At 32.2% G+C, this 21,252-nt stretch overlaps 1 protein-coding gene across 6 annotated transcripts in view; it reads right to left on the minus strand.

Moving 5' to 3' along the window:
• The window catches only part of Grik2 (glutamate ionotropic receptor kainate type subunit 2), a 639,398-nt gene that overhangs the window by 132,136 nt on the left and 486,010 nt on the right, over positions 1 to 21,252 (minus strand). For all 6 annotated transcript variants that reach the window (XM_005335886.4, XM_005335885.4, XM_005335887.4 and 3 more), the window contains one exon: positions 19,555 to 19,772. In XM_005335886.4, the coding sequence (XP_005335943.1) occupies positions 19,555 to 19,772 (218 nt within the window). Of the gene's footprint in view, positions 1 to 19,554; positions 19,773 to 21,252 lie in introns of those variants that run through there.

Genomic DNA, 21,252 nt, shown 5'->3' on the forward strand with positions numbered 1-21,252 from the left:
AATTAGCTCTCAGATATCTCCAGATACGGTTCTAAATTTGGAAGACTTTCCCTCTTGCTACTGATAGTTGATTTGCCTTCTTGAAAATGACTGGGGCTGGACGTGTTGGAGTAACAGAGATAGAACTCAGGGGCACTCAACCACTGAGCCACATTCCCAGCCCTATTTTGTATTTTTATTTAGAGACAGGGTCTCCCTGAATTGCTTAGTGCCTTCCTTTTGCCAAGACTGGCTTTGAATTCTAGATCCTCCTACCTCAGCCTCCCGAGATGCTGGGATTACTTGCATGTGCCACTGTGCCCAGCTTGAAAATGACTTTTGATGATCATTTTAAAGATATTTCTATTCTTAGCCAGGAGCACCATGATATGTGCCTGTTATCTCAGTGCACCCTGTCTGTAAATAAAAATACAAAATAGGGTTAGGGAATGTGTCTCAGTGGTTGAATGCCACTGAATTCAATCCCCAGTACTGCCCCCCAACAAAGAAATATTTTTATTCTTTTCTCACAGACATAAATTGCTCCTGTGTTTGTCCTAAATTCCAAGGGGTCCTCTGTCACAATCACCACCATTGTCCACAATGCTATCATCATAATCACCATTGAGAAATTGAGGTGTCCTTCCTTAAACATATGCCTAAGATTCTAAAATGAGCCAGGTAAACCCTAAAACTGGTTGTTTTCACTATTCTCAATCATGATTATCTTATATTGTTAGTTTTTCCACTCTAAAAATAGGAAGTCCTAATTTGTTTTTTATTCTACTTATTTGCTAAAGTTAGGCTTGGTCTTAATTTCTACTGTTGAAAAAGAAGACTAATAGAAGAAGAAGGAAAAAAAAACATCTGTATAAGAACACATGAAGAAGGCTGAGGTGGGTGAGGTGGGTGAGGTGCTTGAGCCCTGGAGTTGGAGACAATTCTGGGCAAAAGAGCAAGACTCCATTGCACCTCTGAATAAAAGAAAACAGAACAAAAACAGAATAATTGAATAATATGAGTTAAAATATTTAAAGACTTCAGGAATGAATAAGTTATGTTAGTATATCCTGAGCAACTTCATAGGATCACTGAATTCTAACCCAAATGCATTAAATGTGAACTCTTTGTGAGAGGAATACAAACATGTAGGTGATTTCTCATTCATAAAATGGAAAACTGACATGTTCATTGCAGCATTACTCACAATATCCAACATACAGAAGGAACCTAAGCACCCATTAATTGATGACTGGCTAAAAAATATATGCATGTATGAATACATTGGAATATTATTCAGCTTTTAAAACAAAGTAAATTGTGCTATTTACAGTAACATAAATGAACATGAAGGATGTTATACTAAATTAAATAATCAAGACACAGAAAGATAAATAGTGCATGATCTCACTCATATATAATATCGAAAATAGTTGAACTCCTAGATACATAGAGAGGTATTTACCAAGGACCAAGAGATGGGGCCAAAGAGAAGGCATTGGTCAAATAATATAGAATTTCAGTTACTAGATTAATATCATCTGGAGACCCAACATACAGATTGGTAACTATGTTTAAAAATCATGAATTTTGGAGTAAACATACTGCTGCAGTATATAGAGGATGCTTAAATGACCAAGAAAGAATCAAACGTAGAGAGATGTTAACATAGGAGACAACTGGTAGTAGAAACCCACCCAGCTCTACCCCTCCCCCTCCAATCTGACTGCTTTCTGGACTGGCTGGGAGAGATGCATCTGGCTAGGAATTTGGAAGGGTGGGGGTAGGAGAGATTGTTTAGTGACTGAAACCAAGATCAGGAAACATGGGATTCCATAGTGAGGGAAGAAACTAAGAATTGAGTCACCCACCACATGAGTGGAACCCAGGAGAGATCCCTGAGGTATGAACTTTCATCATGGACCAGCAAGAACTGGATGTTGGAAGTGTGCCGATTTATAATCTTTAGACCAAGTGCCATTCAGCAAAGAGCCTGGAGCCCACATAAATCCAACCCCTGCCTCCAGGAATTCCACCCATGGGATTACCTCTGTCACTCTAGCAATCCAGAGGGTGGAGAAACATGCTTTAGAAGACCCCACCTAAAACTGCTGAGAAGAGAAACTGAGAATCTTTTGAATTTCAATGGAAAGAATTCTTTAACTTTTCACCAATATCTCTATATAAAAATTTTCTTTCTCTGTTTAATTGTGACCTTGATGGTACATGGACATTTATACATGTGTATTTTAATTTTGTTTTGTATTCTTTCATTTTTAAAGTTTTAAAAAAATTTATATATATTTTTTTCTCCTACCTGTTTCCCTTGTCTGTTTTCTTCTGCTAACAATCTATATTGTTCTCTCTTTTACTCTTCCTTTATTTTTTTTCTTCTTTCCTTCTCCCTCATAATTATCATATCCTATTTATTTCTGTTCTCTCCCTGTTCACCATTTGAAATTATAAACCCTTTTGCAAACTTGCTGTTTTTATTGTAGGTAATAACTGATAATATCATTTTTGTTTATTGTGATAATTAACATTATAGACATCATAGTAGGAACTATTTGGTTTAATGCCGTATATTGTTTTCATTGGTTATTGTTAGTGTTTGTTTGCCCCTAAAGAGTGAGGTACTAGAAACCTTCAAGGACACTATAAGTCCACAGGGTAGGAACTCTGCTGCCTCATATCCACACTGTTAAATGAGCAGAGACACAAACAACATGAAGAAGTAAGGGAACAAATCATCCTAAACAAACCACTGTATAGATCCTCCAAACAAAAACTAAATGAAGAAGCTATAGAAGTGAAAAATATAATTGATAATTTAGAATTAACAGACATGTAGAATCTTTTATCCATCAATGACTGAATACATTTTCTTCTCAGCAGCACAAGAATTCTTATCTAATATAGACCATGTCATATAAGCTATCATATATGTTGGCATACAATTTTAATATTACCTTAACATATTGTTTTGTATCTATAGGATTATTTTCATAGTTCTATTTCCTTTGATATTAATTTTTATGTTCTTGCTATTTTCTTGATTAGAGTTGATTGATTTTTATCAAATTTTATCTATATTATTTCTTCTTTATTTCATACATTTCTACGTCTACTCATGTATTTTCCTTCCTACTACATAATTTGAAACTAATCTGTTTGTTATTCTAGCTTCTTTCTGAAAACAAATACTTTAAATTAAATATAAATATTCATTTGAATACTGTTTTATCCCATAGATCCTGATATTTTAAGCTCTTATTATCACTTAGTTCAAAGCACTTTTTATTTACTTTTCTTGTGCTTTCTTCCTTGACCTCTGAGATATTTATAAAATCTGCCATTTAATTTTGAAATAGTTGACATATGTGGATGGGATTCTATATATCTTCAGGTAATTGATTTCTAACAAAATAAATCATTCAGGAAACACAGTCTTCATAATTTCAAATTTCAAATAAAAAATGTTTTGAAAATGGTTTTTATATTGATTGTATTGGTTAAATACATGTCAAAACTGATCAAATTTCATAGTTCAAATATGTGCATTTTATTATATGTCATTTTACCTTCAGAAAGGAAGAAAATCTTTTGCAAGCTACTCTTGTGGAAGAGAATTAATATCCAGGATATATATAAAAGCTGAAAAAAATTAATAAAACTATGGGGGGGGGAAATCATGTATTATTTAATGAGTAGCTTTTAAGTTGTTTTTCTTTTTTTTTCAGTACTGCAGATTGAAACCAGGGGCCCTTACCACTGAACCACATCCCTAGCCCTTTTTTGCATTTTTTATTTAAAGTTAGTATCTCACTGAGTTGCTAAGTGCCTCACTAGGTTGCTGAGGATAGCTTTCAATTTGTGATTATTCTGCCTCAGCTTCTCAGTCACTGGGAGCTTTTATGTATTCTTATCTCAAAAAGCAATAATGTAAATAATGGATATGCAAGCTTGATAGTAACAATCATTTAGCATTGTTTGTGAATATAAAAAAGTCACATTGCACATGTTTATTATAGGTAATATTTGTCAATTATGCTCAAGAAAGCTAGGTTGAGAAGAAATGGAAAGACTGAAAAAATTGAAGCCTACAAAGGAAATTATTCCTATAATAATTCTTCTAAATGTTTATTAATATTGTTCAACTAAAAAGGGCAAATGTTTATTCCAATTTTTTTATATAACTTTTTTTCTTTCCTTGAAATTAAGATTATATTATGAAGCTTAAACAAATAAATTTAATAATTTATCTGTGGATTTTTTAAAGATTTGATTAAAATGATATTAAATTTAATATTTTAAATCATTGCAGTTCTGATATTTTGTTAATGCAATGAAGGTCAACAGTGAAAATTCAGTGCTTAGATGGCGAAGTTAAGTGATTTCTCTGCTGGGAAAAAAACATGTATGTTAATATACAAATATGCTTTTGAGATTTTGTAATGACTAGATTGGAATATGTGTGAAAATTAGTAAAAGCCTCTTTGCGATACGCCTTATCTCAAATAAACATCATTTCTGAAAATATCATGAAAACATTTAAAAATTCCTCTTTAATAACAAATATTGAAAGTATATTTCTGATAAAAAGCATCACTATCCATGTTCACTGAAAGTAAGACACTTTATTCAGCTGTATTAAAGTTTAAAGTCTTTAACACTGAACTAGAAGAAAAAATAATAAAATCAAAATACATCTCCAGATAAATACTAAGCATTATTCTTAGAAGATATTAAGAATTAACCTTGTACATTGGATTTTTGGTATCTTTTTCTGTTTTTCTAAAATATTGTAGTCTGTATGAATCATATTCATTATTTGTATATGAGAAAAGATTATTGCTTAAAATTACAAAGGTTAATACTCACAGAGCAGAAGAACAATTTAAAACAGAAGTTTCTGACCACAGTATTGGCATAAAAAAACAGAAGTGAAAACCAATTGCATAGAATAGAGGACACAGATGCAAATCCTCATAGGTACATACATCTCTTGCTTGACAAAGATTCCAGAAAACATATTTTAGAGAAAAGACAGGCTTTTTCAAAAAAGATGCTGGGAAACTATATATTCATATTTAGAAGAATAAAACTAGATCGCTATTTCTCCCCCTGCCAAAAGTCAATTCAAAGAGATTCAAAGACTTAGGAATTAGAATAGAAAATCACAACTTTTGGAAGAAAACATAGGCTCAACATTCCAATATGTAAGTGCAGGCTGCAACTTCCTTACTAAAACTCCTAAAACTCAAGAAATAAAACCAAGGATCAAAAAGTGGAATGGTATATTAAATTAAAAATATTCTGCACAGAAAACTAAATAAAAGTGTGAAAAGAAAAACTGCAGAAAGGAAGAAACTCTTTGCAAGCTACTCTTGTGAAAGAGAATTAATATCCAGGATATATTTAAAAAATATCAAAAAGAAAAATAACCTATTCAATAAATGGGTAATTGAAATAGATATTACTCAAAAGAAGAAATGCAAATGTCTAACAAATATATGAAAAAAATTTAAAAATCCTTAGCAATCCAGAAAATGCAAATCAAAACTACACTAAGGTTTCATTTCACCTCAGTCAGAATGGCAATCATCAAGTATACAAATAATAATAAATGATGAGGAGGATGTAGCAAAGAAAGGAACACTTGTCAATTATTCGTAGGACTGCAATTAGTACATCACTATGGAAAGCAGTATGGAGATTTCTAAAAAAAAAAAAAAATAGAACCACCACATAACCCAGATATTCCACTTCTGAGTATTTAATCAAAAAGTGCTGAAATTATCTTTCCATGGTGATACATTGATACATACCAGTGTTTCTACTATCAGAGTTCACAATATCTAAGTTATAGAACCATCCTGGGTGTCCATCAACAGATAGATAGATAAAGAAAATGTGGTATATACACAATGGAGATCTATTCAGTCTCAAAGAAAAAGAAAATTATGTCATTTTTGATGGTAAATTAATGGAACTGGAAAACATCATGATAAGTGAAATAAAGCCAGATGAAGAAAGTCAAGGGTTGAATATATTTTTTTGTCATATGAAGACGTTCATGAGAATAAGAACAAAAAGAAAGAATTTTATAAAAATAGAAGGGAAAACAGTAGGGTAGATGAAGGGGAAGGAGAGGTAGGAAATGGGAGGAACATCAGAATGAATTGACCAAAGGATGCTATATAAATATATCAAATGAATTCTACTTTTGTACATAATCACAATGCACCAATTAAAATTAATAAATCAACAGAAGGAGTAAAAGTAGAGTAGAAGAAAGGAATCTGGGAAAGGGCGGAAGAAAAGGAAAGATGAATACTGGATAATTAACTGGAGCAAATTGTTATACGCATTCATAAATATGCCACAATAAACCCCACTATTATACTGAACTGTAATACAGTAATAAACTCATAAAAGTGGGTGTTTCCTTCTATTAAAATGTAATTTTGAATTTCTGAACTGTTGGTTGAAGCGAATCTATGCACTAAGAAAGTACTAATTAATAACCATAAAAAGGCATGTATTCCCCTTATAGTTTCATACAGAGTAATTTTATAGTATAGTAGTAGTATGGTATGTAGCACAGTATACTATAGCACAGTACAATGCTAGTGTAGTATAATATAGCACACTACAGTCATAATGTGGCCAAATCAATAGAATGTAAAACAGCAAGTATGAATCCTAATATCAGCTGTGGATAATGGGTGGTGATGCATCATGTTAAACTCATCAGCAATAAGAAAGTGCTCCATTTTCATTAGATGCTAAATGTCTGTATTTCTGCACAATCTTGCTATAAATCTGAAACTATTCTAATATAATGATCTATTAAAATGAACTATAGATAATGTATGGAAGAAAATGTTGTGTTTTATCTTTTCAGCACTGTCAGAGGATAATTAAGAATATATTTATTAGTAATCTATAATCAAACTCTATTAATGAAACAATAATGCAATTGAGTGTTAAATCATGGCATTGAACAAAAATAAACTGTATTTCCAGGACTACAACTATTTACACTGAGGTAAATTATTTTATTTGTTACATTAAGTTGAACAATTCAACCACTCAGCTCTGTATATTAAGAATAGCAACAAATAGACATTGAGAGTTTATATTGTTTAGTGTTGTATTAACTATAAAAAAGATATATACATATGCCCCCAGTTTCCTATAAGAAAACAGAAGCCTAGAGATGTTAAAGAAATTACTGGTGAATGGCAGATGTAGTGTAGGGGTTCATGCTATCACCTAGACTATGCAGTTAATCATTGTATTAAACTATTATATTGACTTGAAATCAGTTATATACACTATTAATGCTATTTTCTAATTCTTTGGTCTTTATTTAATTGTTTGTATAATAAATTAAAATGAAACATAAGCTCACAGAGTTCTGAATACAGTCAAGGGACCTACAAAGAGAGCTAATTTATTGTGTAGCTTCTAATTAGCTATAATTACAATATTGAATAAATGAAACACCTACCTTTAGAGACAATCAAATCTTTTCACTGAACTCCACTGGTGCTATGGTTTATAAAATAGGGTAATAACAATTGGAAGCATTATTCAAATGCTGTCAGGAAATGTAAAAGTATAATTTATTTTCAACCCTGAACTATTCTTCCTCTAAAATAGATTTAATATGGAAACTGGGTATAAGAAAAATGAATTATATAATGATCCATAATTTAACTCCAATTTAGGTAGCATATTTTATTCTTAGAGAGCACATTTACTCATATACATGTGTGTATGCATGCACGCAGACACATTCAGTCATCTGAAAAGTTCTTCATAAAATTACTAAAGAATTTCTTAGAATATAGCCGATCAAAAAAAAAATGCTCACCACTATGGATTAGGTAATAAAATAAGTCTAGGCACTGCCACAGACACTGATATCACAATATAAAGAGATATTCAAGTTGCTATAGAATCAGATCTCTTTAAGGACAAGGCATTTACCATTTAATGTTTAATCTATTTTTAAGGAGTAGTTTTAAGGAATTAATTCAGTTTTCAAATACCAACATCTACTAAATAACTCTAAAATTTATTTCTTCCCTTTCATCATCTATTTGAGTTTGAAAGGAAGCATATAAAAACAGACATGATGTATGAACCCTGTTTGTTCCTTGTGAATATACATGATGAGCTGCTAAGATCACTGAGCATTCCTAGGGTGCATGACTTTACAGCATGCTTCTCCCAAAGGGAAAATCAATACTGTACTGTCTTTAAATAAGAGCCTGATCATCAAAGATGGCAGCAGCAAAAAAAATAGTAAGCCTCCTTTTGTTTCATCTTACAAGGAAAGAGAAAACTGGATTCAATCAACTCTTGATAATGGAGAATGAAATGTTGTTTCTGCTAGTTTAGGGTTTGCAAAGGAATAGGGAAACAAATGAACAAAAGAAAATTCAGTTGCCCCAAGAAGCTAATTATTCTTTTTTTTTAAAAAAAAAAGAGAGAGGGAGAGAGAGAATTTTAATATTTATTTTTTAGTTATCGGCGGACACAACATCTTTGTTTTGTATGTGGTGCTGGGGATCGAACCCGGGCCGCACGCATGCCAGGCCAGCGCGCTACCGCTTGAGCCACATCCCCAGCCCAGAAGCTAATTATTCTAATATGCATCTCAACAAATAGCTGCTTTCTCCCCAAAAGAAAGCATGAAGCATGAACTGCCACAGACATGAATCAGATACAAGTTTTGGTATATTATTCTTCCAGTAAATGAACTATCTGAAGAAAACAACAACAACAACAAAAAACCACTGTGTCTTTTCTGGTACTCTAAAAGTTGGAACACTTTCTCAAAAAAAAAAAAAAAAAAAGAAAAGAAAAAAATCAGCATAACTGAAACATCTTTCACAGTCACAATGCCAATAAATATAATTTTCTCAAAGCTTTATCAAATCAGAGAGAAGGTTCTTTGCATGTTTATTTTAAAAATGCTAAATGATGCTTTTAATTCAACAGTTTATATAGGAAACATAATTTTCTATTTTAGATATTTTTAATCTAAGAAATAAACACTAAAATTTGGTAAATGCCAAAATTTGGATAATATATCCTTACCTTTTTCTTTTTGTTCAAAATATGTCCTTGACTTTTCTTTCAAAAATGTTGCCTTACCAGTGTCTACAAACACATACAGTGACAACTATTATCCATTATCCAGCACTTGACATGCCCGCTCAACATCACAATATTAACTGACTTTCTAGTTTTCTCACTCCTTGTGGGGCCCTCTCTTCCAAGATTGATGAGGTGTGACATGGTGTTTGAGCTGCCTTTTTGACCTGACAAACAGGAGTGGTCCTTATACAGATTGGAGGAGGGAGGACAAGTGAGGGAGAGAACAATGGTGTATCCCTGTGTATCCCGGATGTCAGCAGCCTGGTGCACTTGCTTTCCAAGGCAATTAAAACATTGTTTCTCAGATTTTACACCTCAGTCAAACACAACTTTTTTCTTCAATTAAAGTGCCCCAAAGTTGCATTAATACACACTGCAAATGTAACAATTAGAAAGGGATTAAACTTCTGTCCCTCCGATATTTTAGAGAAGGTACTTTTAAAGATAAAAGTTGCTGCTTCTTCCAAGTTTAAATACACTAAAACTCTAATCACTTCTTATAATTCCCCAAATGGTGTTATCACTTTCTTTTTAACTATTGAATTCACTCTGGCAGAGCTAGGGCAATAAAACCCATCATATTCTAATTTTCAGACAGCTTGATAGAACCAATGTTCTCACTATAGATAAAGTGTAATGAAGCACTTTCTTTCCCATAGGAAAGTCTTTGACTCATATGCTTTGATGCCAACTAGCCTTCACATCTGCTGTTTCACCATTGATGGCTGTAACTTGGCATGCTAAACTAGTGTCTGATGAAACAGCTTTACTCAAAGGCACCATTTTATTTCTTGCAATGGGAACATAGTAAAATGGTGTTGGTTTCCTGTAGGCCTTATGCAAATCCCTGTAATAAACATAGAATCAGGCCTCACATACAATAAATTGTGTGTTAGATGAGAAAATGGGGAGGGAGACAAACTTCTTGGGTAAAAATAACTCCCTTTTATGCAAATAAAACAAATGTATAATAAAGAATTAGTTTAAATGTTCATTTCAAAAGGAACTAGTTTATATCAAAACCCATATTAGACACAAATAAAATTATAACAATTTTAAAACATCAGTTTTATTTTTTAAGTAAAATATTATAATTTAATGCTAACAGTAATGCATCAATCCACAATCAATTTCTCAATACCATTCATAAAAGAAAAATTACTTGGGAGACTTAAAAAAATTACATGGCTAAAAAAATCTTCACTGGGTAATTATGTGAGATTTTTATCTCATGGAAAATGAAAAGCATTATCAAGTATAGATGAAAATTACTGTAACAGTATTAATCTATTCTGAACTGATCCCATATATTTGCCTTAAATCAAACAAAGTTTTTAAGTTTTGTTTCATTCATTTAAATATGTGGGAAAATAAATATACAAATATCTGTAGATTTCAATATGTAAAAAAATTAAAAATAAATTTTCTATGAATTTTAAATATCCATAGTTATTTTTCAATTTGTGATAAGCAAGTTGGCAAGAGAAGCTTTTGGCTTGGAAGCCTAACTATATGAGACTTTCCAACACCCAAGTTAAAGCAGAATTTCATGTTTGAGGCACATTTTATTCATATCTGCCAAGAGATACTGAGAAATTATCAAATAACACAAAGTAAGATATAAATTAGAATTATGTGGTAATTTACCTTCATCAGTTAAAAGGAGTGATAATGTTCTTTTACAACAGGAAGAGAAGTGGAAGTAGTTCACCAAATTACAAGGTAGTACAATAAGAAAACTAGGTGAGACCAAATCCCAAAGCTCTTGCTCAGAACCCAATTTACTATAAATCCACAGAAAAGGCTAATTAATATCAGTTCTTTTGTCTCAATTAAGTATCAACTTTAATGTCAGTTAACCTTTCTAATGTAAAATAAGAAACATGTCTTAATCTACCGTTCATTCTATAAACACCAATCACAGGTGCAACCCTTCTAAGACTCTTCTCTGCTCCCTAAAGAACTCTCCCCTAATTCCCCCCCAACCCACTTTATGATTGAATTATATATAATGAAGTTGTACAAATAAAACAAGAGCATTGATTCACTAGGTTCTTTGGAACATATATTTTTAAAAATATACTTTCACCCAGAGATACAAATAAAAGTCAGGATTTATCCCACCACACAACATTGAAGAATAAAGATCTAACTTGTTTTGTGACCCTATAATATGACAATTCTGCTTATCTTTTGGAGGGCTCCAGGAAAAGATTCAGAAATGAGCATGTATTAGATTATTTATTTTCAGCAAATCTACATTGAAAAAAGATGTAAACAAAATTCTGGTGAATAACTTGTAAAATTTTAAAATTCAGTCAGAAGATTTACCATTGTTTCATGCCTTACACTAATTATCATGGGGTCTGGGTTTCAAAATGCAAAAAGAGTCACCCTAATATGAGGGAAATGAAAGTAGATACAATCATTTATTAACTATTGGTGTCAATAAATGAAGGGATCATTTCAATTTCTTCTTAACTCTGCCTGCACAATAATATCACCAAAGCAAGTTTGTTGTTTGTTGTCTTGTTTTGTTGTATTTTACAAACTCAGAGGCTTAGGCTTAGGATTTTCTGAAAACTTCATAAGTGACTCTAATGGTCTCAAATATACCCAGACTGATAATTGTTGACATAAATAAATCCATATTTTGTAATTTATCTTATGAACTAATTAATTTCCCCAAAGGTATTCTTATGATTGGCAAAGAAAAATTGTATATATTTAAATCATACAACATGGTGCATCTTGTTAATGACTTCCTCAAACTAATTAACATGTCCAATACCTGACATAAATATTTTATTTTTGTCTACATCTATGTTGAGAACACTTAAGATCTATTCTTACAGTAACATCCAGATACACTATACATTATTATTCACTATAGTTGCTGTGCTATACATTATTCATGAAAGGATTTTTTTTTCCTTTCTTTTTTTAGTACTAGAGATTGAGCCCAGGGACACTTTGTCCTTGAGCTACACCCCTAACTCTTTTTATGGCTTATGTTGAGATAGAGACTAAGTTGCTTAGGGCCTAACGAGGTTGCTGAGCCTGGCCTTAAATTTGCCATCCTCCTATCTCAGCTTCCCAAGTTGCTGGGATCTAAAGGCATGCACCATCTCACCTGGCTCATAAATGAATATCTTAAAGACATTTAAAACATACCCTAATCTCATAATATTAACTTTTTCCTTCAGAAGAAAGGAATTCAATGTGAAAAAAATCAATACTTCTTATTTATCACAGTAATATAATTGTCTGACATGGAAAGGACTGTATTTCCATGAGACATACATGCTATCCAGCCTTACTGGTTGTAGTCCAGCAACATTTTCTACAATTTAGTGTAAAGACATTGTCCCCATAAGTTAAAGAAGTTACTTTACTGATAAAACAGTACCTTTAACATCACTAGGCAATGGTCTAGTTTATAATACATACCTAGGGAGGCAAGATCTAATAATATGCCAAAGACTTTATATATGAGTCTTTGATGTGAATATACCTACCACCTTGTTAATATTTCATTTTAAATTAGTTTCCATGGAACAGGGACAATATCACTAGTACTGAAATTAGAAAACTCTTTTTCCAAAAATAATGGGAAGAAAACAGAATGTCATTAACTTAAACAGACTTCAAATAAGTAAAAATGACCTGAAACAAAACTATGTAGGAAATTAATAATAAGCAGAACTAGTCTTTTGTGAGCAGGTACTGAAAAATCATCCCTGGACTTAATGAAATACCACAAAAAAATTGTAGTTAGTATATTGCATAATGGTAGGAGGTGATTTGCTTGTAGAGTACTAGCAAATATGTGAACACTGCAAAAGATGTAAGCCAATTTCTATCCATGTGCTAGCAAGTAATTATTGAATCTTTTACTGTAAATATACAATATCCTATTCATGTATTAACAGGACTGCTCTTTTGGTATTAAAAATAACATACAATTTATGATTTTTAAACAATAAAGAATTATGAACAAGGTGTATGGTATGTGTTTATAAATCTAGTTGTTAAGCACATGTTTTTATATTCTATAGCTTAATTTAAGAATGACATGTTTTTCTAGTACTTAAGAAGTAAGATCACTAAAGCTTTCAAAACAGTCATTGCAGGCATGACACACTAGCTATTCAGACTTCAAAACCTATCACCCTAGTTCAATTTAATTTCAGGAGATCATTGAACTGATAAGATCAAAATAAGTGGCAAACTATAAAGAACTTGTTGTAGCTCTATCTGCATCAATGGCTCAATGTAAACGTTTAGAAACTTAATATGATCAAATAGTTGAGGTCATGTGGGTGCGCCAAAATGACTAATGTACTTAGCTCTTCTGAGTAATGATGGCTGTGCCTTGATCTCTTTGGTTATTACTTTTATTGTGATACTATGAGCCCCTGGTTACTGCTTTCATAATTAATAAGTCACTTAACCTCTCTATGGCCCAGTTTCCTCATCTGTTAAATGAGTATAATGATAATTGCTTCCTACCTTTCTTAAGTGCTGTTATGAAGATTAATGAGCTGATACTTAGAATGTACTTTGATCTCCTAAAGAGGAAGATGTGTGTGTGTGTGTGTGTGTGTGTATTGTCTGTGTGTGAGTATTGTGTATGTGTGTGTGTGTGTGTGTGTGTGAGAGAGAGAGAGAGAGAGAGAGAGAGAGAGAGAGAGAGAGAGAGACACTTTTGTTGTTAGATAACAACAAAGATAAAGATAAAACTATTTGCCTCAGACAGGAATATTAATCCACCCTTTTGCATTCCTATCTCTATTGCTTAGACTTTCAAATAAATTGCCTTTCAACAGAGGGCTAAAATGGGAATGTCATAGAAGGCTACATATTTTGGAAAAAAAAAAAGAGAGAGAGAGAGAAAAACCATTTTACCCATCTATGGAGAACAACACTTTGTAAGCAGTCACACCTATGCCATACATTCTATCTGAAGCCCTCTGTCACAGTTTTTCCATCAATGAAATTGAGTTATGTCAACATTTGTTTTGCTCATACATAACCGTACAGAATCTGGTAAAAAGGTAAAGTACATTTATAAAGAAAATATTAAGTATGTAGCATTGATTTATGGCACATAGAACAAATGAAAAGAAAATAATTAGAGGACAAAAAAAATGGAAGTCCATGAATACAGAGGAGAATGGTATTTTAAAAGTATATATTATGGTTATCTGAGATAGAAAATGACTAAAATTATATAGAAATGACTAAAATGCTTTAGTCAGACATAGCCAAAGAAAATTACAAAATGTTTAATGTATCAGTTGTTTAGCTTTAACTACACATGATAAGGTTGTACAAGAAAGAGAGAAAATGTTAACAACAACAACAATAACTACAAATAGATGGAGGAAAATGAAATAAAAATGAACTAACCAGTTTGCAGGCAAAACTTAGAGGTAATAGAGAAGTGCTAAAATTTGTATGGTTGGATAATAAATAATTATTATTAAAATAATTTATTTTATTTTTTGTAGTGGGGATTTAACCCAGGGGAATTTAACCAATGAGGCACATCCCCAGCTCTTTTTGTTTTTAAGATAGGGTTTCACTAAGTTGCTTAATGCCTTGATACGTTGCTGAGGATGGCTTTGAACTTGGGATCCTCCTGCCTCAGCCTCTTGAGTTGTTGGGATTACAGATGTGTGCTACCACACCTGGCAAGTATTTTTAATCTTTAGTGTATCAAGCCAGTGAAATTTCTTAATATTGTCTCAATGTAGCTTCTGAACTTAGTTAAGAATCAAATTAAATATGTTGCCTTAAGGTAATGCCTTGTAGACATCCCCCCCCCCTTTTTTTGGTACCAGGGATTGAATTCAGGGGCAATCAACCTCTGAGCCACATACCCAGCCCTTTTTTTTCTTTTTTTTTTCTTTTTTGATTTTATTTAGAGACAGGGTCTCACTGAGTGGTTAGCACCTTGCTTTTGCTGAGACTGTCTTTGAACTTGTGATCCTCCTGCCTCAGCCTCCCAAGCCTGCACCACCATACCTGGCTGACTTTCTCCTGTTGATAAAGAATTTCTACTCCAAAGCAGCAATGATTAAATATAAAGAGAAGCATACAGCATCTTTAGAAGAACTGAAGATATGGCTTTTTGATCATAAGCACACTCAATCAGATGCATTTAAAGTCCATAAAGCTTCCAAAGAAACTGCTGCAAAAAGAAACTGAGCCTATTCAAAATGTAGAAAATATTCTAGGCTCCCAATATCCACCTTACCTGTAAGCTAACTAAAGGTTTCCATTACACATCATTAAGGGGGTTTGGCTGATCATTTAACAATATTATTGAGACAATGATAACCAACACAAGCCCATGACATATGCAAATTCAGTGCTAAGGGCTATAGATACAAGAATGAATGATACAGATTCATTCAATCCCTGTCCTCTTGCTGTGCAGTGAAGTATGGGAGCATGGCGGCAGGGATGGGGATGGGGAATATGAAAATGCATCTTGGATTGAGAATTTAATGATAATTGAGAATAAAAAGAGAATACTTAGGGGAAAAAATGAACATTTTTCCCAGGCTGGGTAGATTTTGGTCTAAAAAGTGTTAGGAAATTTTTCTGGGAGTATAGGAAGGATAAATAAATATCTCAAGAATAAAGACAACCTAACTAATTAGATTGAAAGGGATGGGTGGTGATGAAAAAATGAGCATAATGTCGGAGAAGGAGGTATGAGAGTTCAGAATACAGCAAAACACAAAAGACAAACCAGTTTAGCTAGAACTTCAAGTGTAAGGGAAAGTGAACAGAGAGTAAGAAGCCAGACCTGTGCTTTGTAAACCTGCTAAGGAGCTAAGCTCTCAAGTTGAAGCAAATGGAAGGGAGTCCTTTTAAATAGCTTTAAATCACTCCAGTAACCTTGGAGAGATGAGATAGTGGTTTGAACTAGGAGAAATAGATAGATTTCTCCTAGAAAGGCCCTGGGTTCAATCCTCAGCACTGTAAAAATAATAGAACAATAAAATGAAATGTAGACTCTGTCTTTTTAGAAGACCTAAAGTATTTACATTAGGAATTTGATGCCACTTACATTTCCTTTTAATATTTTCCAGGATTTTATTTACCATATTTTCTTTTTGTTTTTTTTAAATGCCTCCTTTACCACCATTCTTCTTAGATGGACAGACTATATTAGAATGTGTAGCAAAATCAAAATTTTCAGATAGAACAACTCTGGACAGAATTTGTGAACATTTAAATCCATGGAGTCATGGGATGCATAGAAAAAAAGGTTATTCAGCTTCATTTTGTAAAACATTTGACTTCCTTCAAATTATAGGGATTTTTCTGAGAGTCCATAATACCGACAGGCTATTGCTGAGTTATTTTTGATCTTCTGGTTTCTATTGATTCACTCTCCTAATTTTCATACTTCAGGGAGAAAAGAATACACTTGTTTGGTCGCATTTTGTTTAGGCCTGGAGTAAGATTTTAACTCTATTACACAAAATTCTTAGATTTCCAAAATGGAGGTTTTGATTGCTCTTTTAATGCTTTTTAATGAAACTCCTGATCTCTCAGCTATTTTTTTTAATCTAAATATGACCAAGAACACACTAGTGATGCCATCCAGTTCATTTAGTTTCCTTGGATAAAACTGGAGAAGCAGTTTGATTTTGAATTATTACTTTTTTTAGTTATGGCTTTATATTTATCCCTAGAGAGAATGTGTGAATAGCACAATGGATATAGAAGAGAGGAAGGAAGACCTCTTCTCAAAGACAATATACATATGAGTTAATGAACAAGATCAAGCCTGATTTTGGAAATAGAATTTTTGCTGTGGGAGAGCAACATTGTAACTCTGCCTGTGCCTTTGTAATACTGAGCACTCACCTGCTTTATGGCCAGATATCTTGAGCCAATCTTACTTGTACTGAAAGAACTATTAGTTTTAAAATTATTTTTGGGAACTGAGCCTTCCAGAACAATTAGTTAAGGGTCTTATTAAATTAGTAGAAACGTAATGGAAATTCCTTTATAAGTCAATGCCTGAAGGTGCTTCCTAGAGTGTTTGTATGTATGGCTGTTAATTAAAAAATGAAAGGGTGGTATAAAATATAAATACATAGTACAGAATAGTTTCTAGTTCACTGTAGGATTTCAAAGTAAGGATACATTTATTTGAATTCTAGAGTGCTAGAATTTTTTTTTTATACCATAGTTAGTATAGTTATATAGTTTAACGAGCCAAAACATGAAGTTGGAAAGAGAATCTTTAGGACCACACTAAAATACTAAAGAAAAATCAACATATAATCTTCTCTAAGACTCAGGGCTTTTTTTCTTTCTGATTTTAACAGTAAGAATTCAGCATGTGATAGTTAGCAACATAAGGTAATTGTCAACTTAGCAATTATCACTGTATGGTTTTTATTGTAACTAGTGTATAATCCAGAAGGCTTCAATTCTGAAGAAAGTCTGTGCTGTTGGAAACAGAAAGTTGCTTCATGTCAATTTTCTCCAGGTGCTAGAGGCACCCTTGTGTGCAGGAGATGAAAGAGTAAGAAGAAAAGCCTGTAGCAAGGAAAAGTGAAGGTAGGAAAAAAATGACACGGCAGAGAGCAGCTGAACTAAAAAGAAGGAAAAAGAACAAAAGATTGAAAAGACAAACAAGGAGGAAAATAACCTTAAAAAAGAAAAATGACATAAGGAGAAAAAAGGGAATTATTTTTTGGAACTATTTTTTTTTCCAAGGGAGCTTTGCTAATAATACATTAGGGCTTTGAAATAAGATATTTGAGTCTTCTTAAAATAAAAATGAAATTAAGGCCATGAAATATTTGTGAAATTGATATAAACATTTCTGGTGTCAAATCACGGATAGGTACTTTATTTGTGTTATTTTTCAAACTCAACTTCAAAAGGCACTTAGATACTCTAATAATTTCAATGCAACATGTATTCACTCCTTGAAAAATTTTTGACACTAACATTGAGCTTTTAAGAATTTCATCAACTAGTTTCTTAAAATAAAAATAAAATCTCAAAATCAGTATTATTAGAAAGGAAATCTCTAATAATTCTATATATTTAATTTGAAAAAAAAATTGATCAATTACCCTTAATGTCAAATAATACCACTCTGAGAAAATTGTTTTACTAATATTTTGATTATCCAATGCATTTCATTAAGTATTAATGAATGGGTAATTAAATATGAAGTATGCATTCAACCTTTAACCTACCATATAAGAAATTCATTCAGAAAAATAATTAAGACTTTAAGGAGCTAACTAAGAGAATCTATCACATTCTTTGGAAATTTGGTGGCCTTCAGAACTTTGTAAAGAAAGTTGAAAGTTTTGCATGAATTTTTACCGAGAAAATTGCATAATGTTGTAAAATTGCTGTTTTAAATCACATAAAATCCTGTTTTCTTATTGTTGACCTATTCTTCTGTTATCAACTTGACTGTAATTTCCTTGAAAGTGATAATGAGGTCATAGTTTTTATAGAATACCTAACCAGTAGTGCAGTTTCTGGCACTCAATAGGCACTTGCTGCATGCTTGATGAAGGAATTTATTTTATAGCTTGAACCAATTATTTAAGAAAAAATCTACTACTTCTACTGTGCAATAGAACTACCTATTGCATTTATAGGAACACTGAAAGGAAATTTAAGTGTTTAAAAATTTTGCCCAATCTCTAAAAGCCTGAAAAGTACTTTATAAAATATTAAAGGAATTATAAATTGATACTCCTTAAAGTAAAATCTCCCTATCTGATCTACTTTGGATTGGTAAAAAAAACAGGAGTAGAAAGAGACGAGTAATAAAGAGAATGAGGTGCTCTATATGCCAAGAACTGCACAAAATTATAATTCCCATGTAAGTGTTCCAAAGGGCTGTTCTTTTGGAAACCACAGTGAATTCAACAGGGTATCCTATTTCCAGACCATATCTTGAAGAATATTACATGAATAACTGTATAGACAATAAGAACTGATTTTTCTTTTAGTTTTCATCCTCTGCCTCATTTTGACAGAATAAATGTATGCATGGGAAACAATCTTACATGTAAGTCTTCTTTGCTGATTAACCAAGCCTTGTAGAATCCAAATCTACAACTATTTAATTTTCAACAAACATTATTTTTTCATTAAAAGATAAAATCTTTTTGAGGAAAAAAAGATGTTTCCTTTGGGCAGATACTCTTTGAAATATGAGTAAAATACTTACTTGTAAAGCAAAAGCTCCTGGCAATATTCACATATCAAAATGATTCACTTTCGTGAACACAGGTGAAGTTTACAACTTTCTACCCCTTGAGTTATATGCTATTAATTATCCTGCATAAATAATAATATTTAACACATAAATTTTAGATAGCCAGTGGGACTTACCTTGAAAAAAGTCATGGTTGCACCATCCTCTACTGCTCCATACTCTATCTTGGTTTGTTTAGCTAAATCATCAGCAGAGTCAATAGGAGATTCCATGCGTTCCACTGTCAGAAAGGCGGCTAAATTAGCAGTATACGAAGAAATGATGATAAGTGTGAAAAACCACCAAATGCCTCCCACTATCCTGGTGGAGAGCGCTTTGGGCATGAGCTCAGAACCTAACAGAGATTGGGGGAAAGGTGAAACGAATACAGAGAATTTGATCAGCAATCAAATACTTTTGGTCACAGTGGCAGAATGGAATCACCGTGTAATAAAAGCTTATGTCACAGATTTACATATTGCTTTAGTAAGCAAGCAACAACCATTGGGAGAGCAGAAGCTAATTTCAGAAAACAGAGAATTCTCTAGGATGTTTACTTATAGTGACAGGAGACTCTAGCTCTACCTGAGAAGGTGTAGTTAAAATATTAATGAGTTAAATTCTTTGTAAAATTAGCATTAAAAGAGAGAAGGAAAAACTTTCCAGTTTATAAGCCACATGTGTAGATTATCATATTGTTATTATTTTTGTGGATTTCAGAGGAAATGACTTAACATATGCTCACATCCATTTTTTTACAACCTTCCTGTAGTTTCATTTTTTCGTGTGCAAGTAGCACAAATATTTTATCTATTTCATCACTTTAAAAAGTAATGGTGTATAATAGTAAAATAATTTTAATTACCCACATTCTTTAGAGATGATGTGGGGCTTTAGCCCAGTATTTATTTTAATATGAGGTAGCAAATAATTTTCTACTTCATATTATAATTGTATAAGCAAATATCTCCCATCACTATGGTTAACCTCGATGAAGTAAGTTAGGGTAACAATAAGTAGTCAAGTTGTTACAAATTTATTTTTATACATATATATCACATTTCATATATATATCAAAATATATGGCTGGAGTTGTCTGCCCATGGTATAAATAAAAGAATAGGATCTAGGAATTAGATTTTACCTTTGATTATTATTAATTTTAATTCATTTAGGTTATAAAATAAAACCCTAGCAACTTTAAAATTTGGTCTTCTATGAATTAAATTTTATTATAATTTTACCATATTATTTACATATTTAATGTTGAAGATATATCAGAATGTGGGGTTTTTTATTAAAATGTAAATTAAATTTGTGGATGTATGTATAAAATATATCACCATTCACTTTTAATCATTTTGAATCTATAATCAAAAAGTACATAACTTTTAATAGGGTTTGAGTAAAATGGAATGAAGCAAAGATGGACTCCTTTTGCTGATTTGTTTTATAATCAGATCTTTGATATGATTACTGATGCAGTAAGGTAACACATCTTTAGATGGAAAGAAAAAATAAAATTATTCATGTTAACATTGAAAAGTAACATTGAAAACTAATGATTGTACTATATAAAAACAGCCCATCTTGCACTGCAGTTCATCTTACCCTTTCAATTTAAAACAAACAAACAAAATTTTAAAAGCAGACAGACTTGGACATGACAGCCAACTCCAGCTCCAGACTCTGCCTACCACTCTGTAAGGAAAAAAAAGACAGAAAAGTACCTTTCTGATGTAGTTGCTCCTAGGCCCTGTCAGACACACACTCGGACACTGAAACACTAAAACACTCTCAAGATGATCAGCAGCAGCTTTGAGCTGCTTATTTTA

The sequence above is a fragment of the Ictidomys tridecemlineatus genome, chromosome 8, assembly GCF_052094955.1.
Source record: "Ictidomys tridecemlineatus isolate mIctTri1 chromosome 8, mIctTri1.hap1, whole genome shotgun sequence".
NCBI classification, from domain to species: domain Eukaryota; kingdom Metazoa; phylum Chordata; class Mammalia; order Rodentia; family Sciuridae; genus Ictidomys; species Ictidomys tridecemlineatus.